This window comes from Charadrius vociferus, unplaced genomic scaffold (assembly GCF_000708025.1).
Source record: "Charadrius vociferus isolate BGI_N301 unplaced genomic scaffold, ASM70802v2 scaffold18, whole genome shotgun sequence".
NCBI lineage: Eukaryota > Metazoa > Chordata > Aves > Charadriiformes > Charadriidae > Charadrius > Charadrius vociferus.
In genome coordinates this window covers 44,741-58,499 of record NW_009649565.1, presented here as the reverse complement: position 1 = coordinate 58,499, position 13,759 = coordinate 44,741, and the positions used below count along the sequence as shown (strand labels likewise).

The following is a 13,759-nucleotide window of genomic DNA, read 5'->3' as shown; positions in this document are numbered from 1 at the left end:
GTCCGCTGCAGTACCTTCCCTACGCGCAACAGTACTAAGCTCCTTGTTCTCAGCTTGCAAACATATTTAACAGCAAATATAGCCAGACAATTTTTATTAAAAATTGTGCACGAACAGGGCCTTGGAGACTCGGACATCATCTGAGCCTTTCCGGCTGCTGCGTTCCTTCATTTTTGTCACAGAAAGTTTACAGTCCTTTAAAGACACACTATTCATCAATGATGTTCTCCCAGATTATAGGAGTTGTAACTTTTTTGCCCACATCCCATCACTAAAATGATTTATCAACCATAAAAAGGCTGAGTTTTGGATTACGGATTACTTTTAAGGGACTTTAAAGTGTAGACGGTAGTCTGGACATGAAAAGAAATCGGTGTTTCTATCACCTTACAGCACAGTCTGTCGGGGAAAAAAGTCAGAACTTGGATTACTCTGACATCTAACCACTCCCCAGATGCAAATGACGATACGCAAAACTAAGTAGTACAAAACCAAAGGATAACGAACATCCCGGATTGGCAATTTACAGCTCCCACGGTACAACCAAGTGGACAAGAAATCGATGCAGCCCCTACGTACATCAGGTGAAGCGACCCAGGTTGTAATCACGCCTGAGTTTCTCTTCCTATTACAAGCGGAGAAGGAAGGTCCAATTATTTTATATTATTTTAAAATTCATGGCAAGTCCTTACTCAAATCTAAAAAGGTTTCCAACATTAAAGGGAAAATTCGTTAGCCAATTTCAAAAAGAGAACCTAGTTGGGCAGTGTATAAATAAGTAACTTTCATCTTTTCTATTGAATAAAACAATAACAAATCAAATTAAATGCCTTGTCATAATGTTTCTATACAAAGACGAACATTTAAAGTTTTACAGATGACCGAGAATCTTGCACGTCCTGCCTCTCCACTGCTCGGGCTGCAGTTGTAATCCCTGTTTTTTCAGTTCTGGTCACACGCAGGCTATCGTGGGCGCTTTTGGAATTACTCAGACAAATCACGTCTCTCTGGCAGAACAATGACACAGACACGTGAGGGGTTTCTATCCTTATTCAATTTTCCTGGTCCGTGATGTACATTGAGAAGCAATTAAAAACATCTTTAATATGAAGAGTTTTAAAAATTATAACTCTCAAGCAACCATATGTTTCTGAAAGCTTGAGATGAAAATTGGTTTTTGTAAATATGCTGGAGGGGTTCTCCCATGCAGACCTTTAGCGTGTGGAATAAAATCTTAAGGACTTATTTAAGCTTTTGCAGTAACTCAGTGCAAAAGTTACTTTATTAAACACCTGTTTTCAGCGTATTTATTATATCTATATTGTTTATAAGACATTTCAAGCTTGCCTAACACAATGCCAGTTTAAAGAACACCATCAAATAGTTCCTAAATCAGTTATTTTCTAAATTGAAGAATAAGTCCTACTCCTATGAATAAAAAAATAAAATTACATACTGCAAGTTTATCCAATCCATAAGACATAACACGCTCCTCACTATTCTCCTAGGCAAGAGCTTTGTATCTTCTAACCCTCCTGTTGACAGCCCAGCCAGGACACCCCGTCTCATCCGCAACAGTACAAAGCTGTCACAGCCATATATTACACAGATGCTTTTCTCTATGATTTTTTTTTTTCTTAAAATAGCATGTTTAAGCTAAAGCTCCCTTCAGTACATTACAGATTCTTACTTTCTTGGTAAAAAGCACCTTCAGTAAGGTTTAGCAACTTTAAATAAATGAAAATTATACTTAAAATACATGCAGCTTTGTAAAGATGGGAAACAAAGCAAAAGATTCCAAGTCTGCAACTTTGACTAGTGCGGGAGTACGGCACGGCAGAGCGGGACTCCTCAGAGATCAAAAGGGGCGAACTGATACGCGAGTCTCCAGTCGCTATTCCTTTTAAAGCTTCAGAATTATGATACTTACATAAACTGGAACACAAAGCCCTTTACAAATGCCTACAGATCCCTATACGTCTGTCTCCTCTGGAAGATTTTGGAAGGTACAGTTTATCTTGGGCATACGTGATAACGAAGAAATAAACAGTTCTAGGGAAAATGATTGTTTGCAAGTTCTACAGCCCCAGGACGTGGCCAAGATTAGATGTTGCTTAAATCTTCTGAGCTTTATGATTTCTATTACTGTTACCATATTATTTAAAATATCTATACACTAGATATTAATTTTTGTAGTATTATCAGTACACATTAAAAAGCTTTTCAAAGATCCCAAAGTACTACTTAAATTTACAATTATGGACAGGAACTACTACCCTCACGTCAACAATTAAAACTGATCATGAGCACAAAGTATTTAAACAAGAGTGAGAAAATGAGTTGACTTCTCACTGCAATGAAATAGAAAAGAGAAACTAAAGAGAAATATTTTCATGGTAGAATGCAGTTAAGTTGGAATTGGACTGTACTATCAATTTTACCATTTTTGCTGATGAAAGATGATTCAATCTTGAGTAACCAACATCATCTTTTTATGTCTGATCAAAACAATGTTTATTTCAGCAGCTTCCTTTCATCTTATTCCACGCTAGCGTGTTAGTACAAGACTGACAAGAAAAACACTGATCAAAAAACGATACTTTCTTTGTAAATTTTGCAGTATTATTTTAAAAAATTGTAGGTGAATCAGGGAGATTGCAAAGTCTGTCTGTTTAACTAGCAATACTTTTCTGGACAGAAAAGTTTTCTGGCATTTCTCTTATGTTGGTCTTCCAACAAATCATCACAGTTTGTTCAAGATGGCATTTTCCTGGATGGCATGTATAATTGATGTATGTCACATTTTATAAAATGATTGCAAGGTAAATTCAATTTTCTCTTTTCCTTGTTTGTGTCCTCTAAGAATCTCTTATCTCCACATATCAATTACGGAGCAGTGACAGAGATAGGATACAAATCACTCCGATGAATGTAACAGCAAAAGTGATTAGAGATAGGGAGAGATTAATTGCATGTGTCAGATATAAATAAAGGGGTTTAAGAGACAAACCAGCATTTTGAGAGCGAGCGAGCGCGTGTGTATGTATTCCAGACCTCGTACAGACATAAACCCCCAAAACTTATACACAGACATGTGTAACCAGAAGCTATGTTAAAATAATGAATTAGAATTTAGAAACTTCAGCATTTGCCATCTTTTCAGAGCAGTATGCATAATGTATGTACATATGCTGAAGGAACACACACCCAGTTCCGTTGCGTTTCCGCAGCCCCCCCAGCTAGCCGAGAGCCACCGTAACAACCGGGTTCTATCGTCGCGTTTGGGAGACAAAGAAGTAACTATTCTTTCTATAAACCACATAGTTAAAGCTTTATTACATTTGTTGATGCAACATGGTAAAAATTAAGTGCCAGATATTTAAATATGCTTTATGCTGATTTTGGCTCCTTAAGTTCTCTTCAACAGTAAGATTGAAACAAATATTACAGAAAGTTTATTTTATTATCTTTCCATTGCAAAAACCACTAGCAGAGGACTTGCCTGGGACAGAGGCTGCCGCAGATGCAGAAGTGCACCATGTGTGGCAATTAGTATTATCAAAAATAATCCAGAGGAAGAAGGAATTGGAGACCAACCAATATTTTTGCTATTTATCAGAAAGAGCACTAATAGAATATTTGGGTAAAGCCAAGGAAAAGCTCAAGCTGCCACAGAGTTTTTCTGGCTTCTCTTTATTGTTCCTGCAGTTTACCAATCTAACATTTTAACTACACATTTCCTTCTATATCACTACAGTTAAAAGTTAGGGAAGTTTTCTTTTCAGAAGAAAGATAGAGAATTATGGAAAAGATCTGTCTGAAGCTTTACCAAAAAAAAAAAAAAAATAAAACCACAAAAACCAACCAACCAAAAACCCCAACCCAGCAATGGCATCTGGAGTCCATGAATGCTGATAAACCCTGAACGTCATGTGTTATTTCTTTGTAAGGCACATAAAGTGATTCTACGCTGCAATACAGTATCCTTTTGCAGTAGGGTAAACCCTCGAGAATATCAGCCTCCACTGAAATTCCTACCTTGGGGTAAAGCTTAAATTAACATTTGTCCCAATATATCAAAACCAAATTTTTAACGCTGACTCAATTTAGTCCTTTTTGTTATAGTTATAATTGTTACTAAAATGCATTTGACTTAAAAATATATATCTCAAAAGCATGGTTAAGTTGTGCTCAATCTGTTCTCAAACTCAATCTGTTCTCAAAATAATAAGAAACAAAAGATCCCCATTTAAAAATTTATGCCCTTTAGTATTAGAGCAGAGTAGAGCTACAACTGAAGAGAAAGTATCAAGACAGTATTTTTCCACGGCATTAAAAATGGCATTTACAGAGAATTTATCCTTGAGGTTCAGTTTTAAATCCTGAACACTTCCACAGTCTCCTTCAAATTAACATTTTGGATAACAAAAGAATGTTAGATGACCATCACAGCGAAAGGCCCACATTTACTCATGGAACCACCCATGGCACAGCCACCGGTGTCCCCTGCCTAGAAATTCTGCTTGACACAGAGAAAGCAGAGCCTGTGAAGAACGTGGGAAAGAAATGTCATTATTTCAAAGAGTAACTTAAAAACCAGTGCACAAAGGGCTGAGCTGTGCTACGTCAGATTTCCTCCGTATTTGGTCAGAACCTCAGGCACATACGCTACAATCACAGCGCAGAAATGCAATTTTATTTCATCCCATACTCCCTGTCATTCCCCACCAAAAAAAAAAAAAAAAAGGGGAAAAGCAGCATTGAAGCACTAATTTCACCTCAACAGCACTGACCCAGAGAGGCTAAGCCAAGTGAATTCCCATGGCATGAACTAAAACCAGTTTGACAGGTCTATAGAGCTCCTGTGAATTTCACCTCAGAATAGAAATATCTGTTCCCTGGGGGTGTCAGCCCATTCCTTTTTTTTCCCCCCCTCCTGCCTACACCTGAAAGGTGGAACCAGCTATGAAAAATTCATGCAGCAGTATGCTTCAAACATATCCATGAAGGATCCTCAACATCTGCTGACTTGAACAAACCTTGATGGTTAATATGAAAAATTATGTTAGTGAAATGCTCTCTTCCAGAGAGGAAAACGTCTGCTCAGAGTCTTCTGAAAACTTATCTTCTTAACAAACCTGACAAAAGGATGTCAAAAGTAATATTCTACCAAATACACCGACAGGTAATATGGCGCTTTTCCACCGCTTTCTTTCCTAACAACATAAAGGATATTTCATTTTTACAGACACTGAAAGTGACCTAAACATCTTGTGCTATCATGAGAGCCTTTCTTTATAACAGAAAAATGAACAAAGAAAAACTTCTAGTGCAAAATCAGTACCCTGCAAGTCTGAAATGGGACTCTTCCCTTCTGTAAAATTTATGTTTTGATACATTAAATTGAAGAACAAAATAGGCACCGACCAGAGACAAACAGGGCCTATTTAGCCTCCTGTCAACGTCTGCTGGAACAGAACAAAATTCTTCATGTTGCAAGCGGAAGCTGGGCAGAACAACATGACATTCTCGTATTTTAAATTAATTGCAATGCAACCAAGCCAGGAGTTTAATTTTCAGTCCCCAACTTTTTTTTTTGTTGTTGGTTTGGGGTTTTTTTTAAGCATTGCCAGTGCTCAAGGGAAAAATTTATCTTCATTAAATGATAATTGGCTTTATTATCTTTGACTCTTCAGAAATGCTGGCTGGCAAGGTTTTTAAAATTTTCATCAATCTTGTTTTCTGTTTTTACAAAGCCCGCATCAGAAAAAGACGTCAGTCTGCAGAACACTCTATCTCCTGGTGTTATGAATAGGTCTGGAGACTATCTAATTTACTAATAAATCTATTGAAGCGACATGCATCTCAATATTTCACAGCTTAACAAGAAGGTCCAGAAGCAAGGCCCCGAATTGCAGTTCCAGATGATTAGCGCTGCAAAACCAATTGAAGCAGGAGCATCTGAGCTGTCAGAACAGCTTACACATACCCACCTTTTGCAAACTTGCCATTTAAATCACTTACTGGGGGACGCTCTCAAATTTTTCATAAAATACTTCAGACTAACCTCGGAAACAGCAGTGCATACTGTTAAAAGTTTCTAAGACTGAGCCAACGGTGCTCACATCGACAGCGTTGCACTGAAGTTAATAACAGGAAAATCTCAGTAGAGCTTTGGAAACTTCTTCTGAAGAGGCACCCCACTCTTTGCCATGTTGTCACGTAACAAAGTACAGGCATTGTGCTTTATTGTACAAGGACAGGCATTGTGTACGATGCGGTAAGCCCCTCAGCCAGGGCCTTACAGTAATAAAAAGCTCCCAATGAATTCCCCCCCTCCCTCAAAACCCCCCCCACCACTGCTTAAGCTCTTGACTTACACACCAGAAACCCTGACAGTTTCATTAAACAGCTCTTAACAGCCCTGCTCCTCTTTTCCCCCCAAAACCACCTTCATGCATCAATGGCACAGCCCACAGCAAAGTACCATGGATCATTATTTTATGTTTATTTGTTTTGTTGGTTTTTTTGTTTGTGGTTTGGCTGTTTTGTTTTTTTTTTCCCCCAGAAGAGGTTTGGTGCAGAGTTTCAGAGAAATTTAGCTGATACACACAGTACGGCCTTTAAGAAAACAAGAGTTTTACGATGGCCTTACTTTAATGAACACTTCGATCTTAAGTGTCCTGCCAACACTGGTAAGATCAAAAGAACGTCACTTTATCCCCCCGACAAGCCAGAGTCTTTGGGAAGAGGCCCGACCATCTGTGCCGCAGTGCACGGCTATCTGCAGGAGAACAGACATGAAAGCAAAAGCCTAAAGAATTAAGGATTGGTTTAAGATATTATCATCAAATTATTGTTGAATAGGTGGAAACAGGAAAGAACATTAAGGATTTCCCAATTGGTTTTTATTGAAAAGTAACATTTACACCTAAGCAGCTCGTGACAGCTCAGTGATAGATTCTCTCACACCTCTCTGTTTGAGTTGGGAAGTTCCAGCAACTGAGTTAATACTCAAATCCTCCAAAACAGCAATAATGAATTTTCCACAGGGAGTAAGCGATGTATTTGAGTCAAAAAGCAAACAGAGTTTTGTCACTATTTCTGTTGCCAAAATCTTGACTTTCAGACTTTCTGATTTTCCTAGCCAAAATTTGGTGTTATTTACATGAAAGCTGGGACATATGGTTTAAAGAAAAAAAAAAGTTTTAAAAAAGCAAGATTTTTATTAGCTCAGTATACAGTTCAACCGATTTTAAGACATGTTAAATTTAGGACTAATTTATGACATCTCATGCTAATTTCAGATGTGACGTTATCCCCAATACACTGCCTGTTAAACATCATTTTTATTTCACCGGAGCCTGTCACCTCCGGAATGATCTAATCCGCTCAAAATCAGTAGAAATATGTCCACTTGAAAGAAACGACCATTGTTTTCAAGCACAGTTGGGCTGGACCTCATGCTGTGAGCTTAACCAATTTGAAAGTCTGGGTCACCCAAATAAGACCCATGGTTTTTGAGGGCAGGCATGCAGAACACCAGTGTTTAACCAAGCCTGCGACTCAGCTGTTAAGGCAAAAACACCGCTCAAGTATTTGGATCTTCCCAGGGGTGACCATATCTGTTGGCTAACACATCTTTCCTGCAAAGCACATTTACAGATTGAACGGTCACACAGTAATGCACGATGGGTACATACTTGAACACACCAAGATGTCCTAAAGATCTGTTAATTTTCATTAAACACGGGCATTTTCATGCCTATGTTTTCAATGTCTGACCAACCTCAGAACACAGGGAAAAGCAAACCCAAACGCTGACAAGCTAGAAGGCTTTCTTCTGGAGCTGTTTTCCCACTGCCGTGCATTGGGTTTGCAATCAGGGGACAACAGGGGGGATATCTTCTTCATGCTGCTTGGGACTCACTGAGCTATAGGTTAGACTGACAAGAAACAAAATCTCGTTACCTTTAATACTCAGACACGTATGAGAGAATTCATCGTGATTGGGGCTTTTAGACTGTATTTTTGAAACACATTCAACATCCTCAGATTTTCTTATTCAACACGTATTAAATACAGTTATTAATTGACAGATGGTTTAGTATATTTTCCAGATGTCGCTCAAACTCCATTTACTTTCAGCCACAACTGAAGGCATTGACTTTAGTCTGCAATAGAAGGTCCTATAACTCATCTCTGCTTAGCTCAGGGCTATAGCTTTCTCCTACTGTCAGTCATGTATTTCGGGCCAGAACAGGGCAGCTTACAGCTTTCTCAGCCGTTAGACTGACTCTGCAAATGTGCTTTTCCTACAGGCTGGAGCAAGTCTGACACCGATATCCTTCAAGGAATAACAAGCTATGCATATCTAACACTGTTCTCAGTGGATGACTGTCCTGGGAATTATCTGGTGGTTGGGTGGTTTTGTTTTTTTTTTCCCCTTTTGCCCTCAATAAAAGTGGCAATATGCATGCTGAGTCATGTAGCAAGGTTGTAGTCAATAATTAATATATAATCTCCTTGTACGGAGATTGGATGTTCCACTTTACTTGTGGTTTATTTGACTTTGATTAAACTGTTTTTAAATTTTATACATGTCCTAATGGAAAATGACAAGCGCCATCACTCTTAACATCTGATAAGGTTCAGACAGCAATAATTCAATGTGATATCTTCCCTACCTGGATGCACATTTAACAACCTGTTTCCAAGCACTTGTTGGAATTCTATATTACTCTTCTAAAACACATAATTTTTCTGCAACCATTCTCTGCATATTGCTTCAGGACTATATTTTTGTCTGATTATTTTCTGTTACTGGACCAAAAAGGTTTATTCATTTCTATCTGATGTATCACATATGTTTCTTCCCCAGATGAAAGTTCAGAATGGCCGTGTTAATCTCGGTTCCTTTGCTGGCGCTGTCGTGCCTTACAGCCAGTGCCTTTCTTCAGCACACACGTAGCATTAATAACCCCGGATACCGAGACAACAGTTTAAAAACCTCATTGGCTAATATTCATTTTAACAAAGCCATCCGCTTTTGGCTTTCCATCTTGCCTCATTCTTCATTTTCTTTTATCCATTTAATCTTCCCTATTTTTCACATTCCAGACAGACTTTGCATTCACTGTACCAAGTCTGTACGCATTTTCAAGTGTTTTCTTTTCCATATGCCCGTATTACCTTCTGCTTTGCATAGCACTTGTTATGCATGCATGATCACAGACTATTTCTAGCATTAATTAAGATATGAAATTAAAGTGGGAAGTACATTATTGGTCACATAATACAAACAATACAAATTTGCTTTAAAAATGGAATTACTAATGTGTTAGCAAACCTCTTTATACTGTCAGAAATAATAATGTTTACAATCTACATGCCACAGTACAGCCAGAATTCACAAGTGGATTTGGAATATTATTTCCACTTCAGAAAGATACACATAAAACAAACCCCTGAGAAGTTCATTTAGTTTATAAACACATCTGGGAAGAAAACACAGGTTTGTCTCTGCTGCTGTCCATTACCATACGGCTTCTGCCCCCGGTGCCCTCCGCTCCCACTAACACCGCTTCCGTCGTTTGTGCAGGGACAGCTTTCCTTGAAATCCGATTAGGAATTTCAGCAGAGAAATCGTATTTTCTTAGAAACTAAATGTTTCACAGGAACCTAATGTTTTTGATGAACAAACGCAAGTGTATTTCCAAAAGCAATTTGACAGATTTCCCATCCCAGAAACTCAGACTTCCCAGGTTTCGCTATCGTAAGGAAATGAGACACAGGGACCGTCTCAAATCTAATGGTATCCAAGATCAAGAGATCTTGGGCATCTCATCACGTCAACTGATCTAGAGCCGAGTGTCTTGCATCTTCTAGCAGCCCAAACCATAAGCAAAGCTGCTACTGTCATCAGCAATTCACCCAGTCACCTCTGCCTTGGCTCTACAACCACACACACAACGGGCTAACACGCTCCCTACCTCGCTGCTACATTAAACACACCTTCACCAAAAACACCTTTACCAAATGCCTTCAGAAAAGGAGTCAAACCATTCTACATGTTTAGAATATTCATTTTTCATACAAACATTTAGTAAATGTTTTACAATAGTTTACACGTGCATATTTTTGCCGAATGCGTATGTTCATACATTCCATGTGCAGTCATCTTCCTGACCCCAGGGCTCTGCTGCTTTTCCCTCCCCTATGCTGTAAAATCTGCTCACGGAACGCCTCTGTAATGGTAGGTGTTAATACAATTTGCGCAATGTAAAATAATAAGTAATAACAATGAAATGCATGTTCCCTGGGACTCTGCGATAACTCCAGGTAAAAATAATGGCATAGACTGGGAACAGACTCATTAATAAAATTGCACTCAGAAGAGTGACTTGTTTACTCACGCGCAATGGAAAACAATACGTTATAAACCCCTGCATTAAAAAGAAATTACGATCACGACTTCACAACAAACAGCAAGGGATATCATCATGTACCTGCCTTGCACAAAATAAACCAGCAGGCAAAAGGCTTTGAGGGTAATTTGTTGAGGGCATATACTCTCTTAGGTCCCTCTTATTGCACACGGAGTTCAACACGCTCCCAAAAAACCTCAGGAAAAGTTGACCTCCTTTAAAGATCCAATGCTGTGTTAAGCAAGGCTCTTTATGAGGGCAGACTTCTGTGAATACTGCCCGCAGCCTCAGTACGACAGCAGGTTTTCCGGCATTCGGATACTCACTTGCTACGCTGAGATGAATAAACGGACTTGTCTTGTTCTCCCCGTTCTTTTCGTTGACTGCCTGGACATAGTAGCCTCCTGCATCCGTCACCGACGTGGAGAGGATGACCAACTGATTCTCCAGTGTGATGGCTCTATTTAGGAAAGAGAAAGATCACGCTGAAACCAGAAGAATGGTACCCACTAGGCAAAAATTGGCCAACACTTCAGATTTGACAGACTGCTACAATATTCATTGATCATCTAAACCAAGGTGTTGGGGAACCAAACCCAGCCCGATTTCAATATAATTCACAAAGTAATACGTAAGATCCTTGATGCCTCTAGGCCTTTTCTCTGGTTAGATTGTGTAAGATGTTTATGGCGACACGCAGAAAGCTACAACATATGAAACTAGAACAGTTTAAATGGCAATAAGTAGTTACACAAGAAATGGCAGATGACAACAGAGACCAATAGCCTGTAAACTCCATCGTTATGGGATGACAGTCCTGGAAAACATCAGTATGCCGCAAAATCAGTTTTATTGAAAGCCTTCTCCACAAGTGAAAGCTATCCTGTCAGAGACCGACACTCAGGGAATAACAACACCTAGTTTAGTGGGGGAAAAAAAGTAAAACTCAAAGGAAGCAGACCCTCAGACGGTAAACCTTCTGTATTTATGGCACCACTAATTATCACAACATCACAGACAACAACATCGGCAAGTTAGAGCCTAATTGATATACACAGATGATCTGTGCGTAGATAGGGAGGGAAGAGGTTTCATTTAGCCTAAAGCAGGTAGGAAAGCACAACACTGTCGTTAGCACTGGTGTAGGCCTGAAGGAGTCAATAAATGTCATTGTATAACACAAGTCCATTCTTGCTTAAGGCTGCTACCTAACAAATGTCTATATAAACCCCCTGGTAGGCAGCATCAACCGTTGGCACCGCAACAGGGTTGGTTACTTTGCATTTTACAGGTATTAAATGGTCTTTTCTTGACTATACACAATAAAGGTTTAATTTAGGGACAACATGTAAAAGTTTAAGGGCTTAACTAACAGGACACAGGAAGCTCAAGAACCAGATAAGACCAAAAAACCACCAGGTTCCAGGGAAAGCCTGTGGAGCGGAGAGCCGGCACTAACGCAGACTGGGAGAGGCACAACCTTGGAAATCCGAGTGCGAGACTCGGAGCAAGAAATGCCCACCTTCCCTTGTATTACTTGATGAGAAGCCCCACTGAGTTCAGCTGCGCTATTAAGTCATATCCTTGAGCGTGAGGTTGAAACAACATATTAAATTATTATACTGGGTGAAACAAGTTCCTACATCAACAGGCCTCAGAAGGAGTCGGCGCTAAGTCGAAGTATTCATACACTAATCAACCAGTAACAAGAACTCCTGCATTTCTTCCTCTTGTTTTGGCATGGTGTGGTTAATGTTAATAATTCACAACTATTCTCCTTTTGAAAAGGCATTTAAAGCAATAGGGGAAATCACACGTTCCTCCTGCAGCACATCAGTTTGTATACGTAGGAGGGGGCATAGAAAATGACAGTGAGAACATCGCAGTGTTCCGCTGCTGCGTGTGTTCTGTTCATACCACTTCAATTTTCTAATGTGGATACAAAGAACTTCCATAAAACTATCAGTGGATACCGATAAATAAAAATCTTCTGAAAAATACATAAGGCTGTATTTTCAGCTCTGATCACACATCAGCTAAAGATCCTGCTTACATTATCTTTATAGACAGTTTTTAACTCTAAAAATTGTTAAAAAAACCCACAGTATGACTTTTTTCTTTATTCAATGAACCTGTACTAGCTTAATTGACTTAGAAAATTAATCAAAGAAACTGTGATAGATTTACAGAGTGGGGATATAAAATGCAATTAATATGACATTTGATAAAGCAAATAAAGATAAAATTCCAATGAAGCGCTAATAATTGAATATTAAAAGACAATGACATTTACAGTCATTTCTACTTTAGTTCTGAAGAAAGCAGCATTAGAAACATTCTTTGAAAATACTGCAACAGATTTCAGACTGCTTTGATGCCAGCTGCAACTGCACCCAAAGTTTTAAAGGTGATCCTCAAATACTGGAGAGATGCACACTGCTGCTATCTGTACTGAATTGACTGGAAATTCTGACAATTGAACCACTATTATATACTAATCAAGAGCAAAGGTAATTAAGATGTATTTATTAAGAAAATTATTCAAAATTAAGATTTTTATATTAAATTATAATACAGAAATGTTTATCGGCATGTGAGAAAAATGGAACATTTTGAGTGAAACATAATAAATTTTAAAGATTAAATGAACATAAGTGTATTTGAACCAGAAGACATCAGCGCGAAAGGGCTAAGCATTATAAATTACATGTTCAAAATAGCACAAGAAGTTTGATATTAATTTGTGCGGAAAAAACGAAGACACTGAAGAGCACTTTTTGGGGTCATCAATTACATAGTCAAATTAATGTTAAATTAAACCCCCCCAAAATGAGTTATTGATACCTTAATAGTTCTGTGAAAAACGGAATGTTTCCATTTCATTAACTAAAGATAGGTACAGAGCAAGAAAGACAGAAGCCTTCACAGGCTGCAGCCTCTAGGAGCTTTATTTAGATCAAGTATGAGCCTTGTGCATCAGGAAAATCAATTAGTCATGTTTTAAGGACTCATTAACTCCAATGTTTCTAAGCCATCTGAAGATTCGTGCCCCAGCCCTTACCAGGGTTGCAGCCACTTTTTGCACAGAGCACCCTAAAATTGGCTTAACATGTTTTCCTGGGTGCATTGTTTGTTTTCATTGTCTGATAGAACTTCTAAATGACAGCACTGCTCTAATGTTCCAAGGAAAATCTGATTCCCGGCTGCTCAGTTTACCAGTGTATTTGATGAAGATGACTGCGGCAGATGGAGTGAACCTGTCAGTAATTCATACCCAGCACAGAATTCATGAAAAATATAAATATCGAACTTAACACAATCTAACATTTTCA

At 38.7% G+C, this 13,759-nt stretch overlaps 1 protein-coding gene across 1 annotated transcript in view; it reads right to left on the bottom strand.

The window, feature by feature from the left end:
* The window catches only part of SDK1 (sidekick cell adhesion molecule 1), a gene marked incomplete at its 5' end in the record, with an annotated part of 212,530 nt that extends 201,643 nt beyond the window's left edge, over positions 1 to 10,887 (bottom strand). The window contains one exon of the mRNA XM_009890061.1: positions 10,754 to 10,887. Within this exon, the coding sequence (XP_009888363.1) occupies positions 10,754 to 10,887 (134 nt within the window). The remainder of the gene's footprint in view (positions 1 to 10,753) is intronic.
* Positions 10,888 to 13,759: the final 2,872 nt, after the last annotated feature.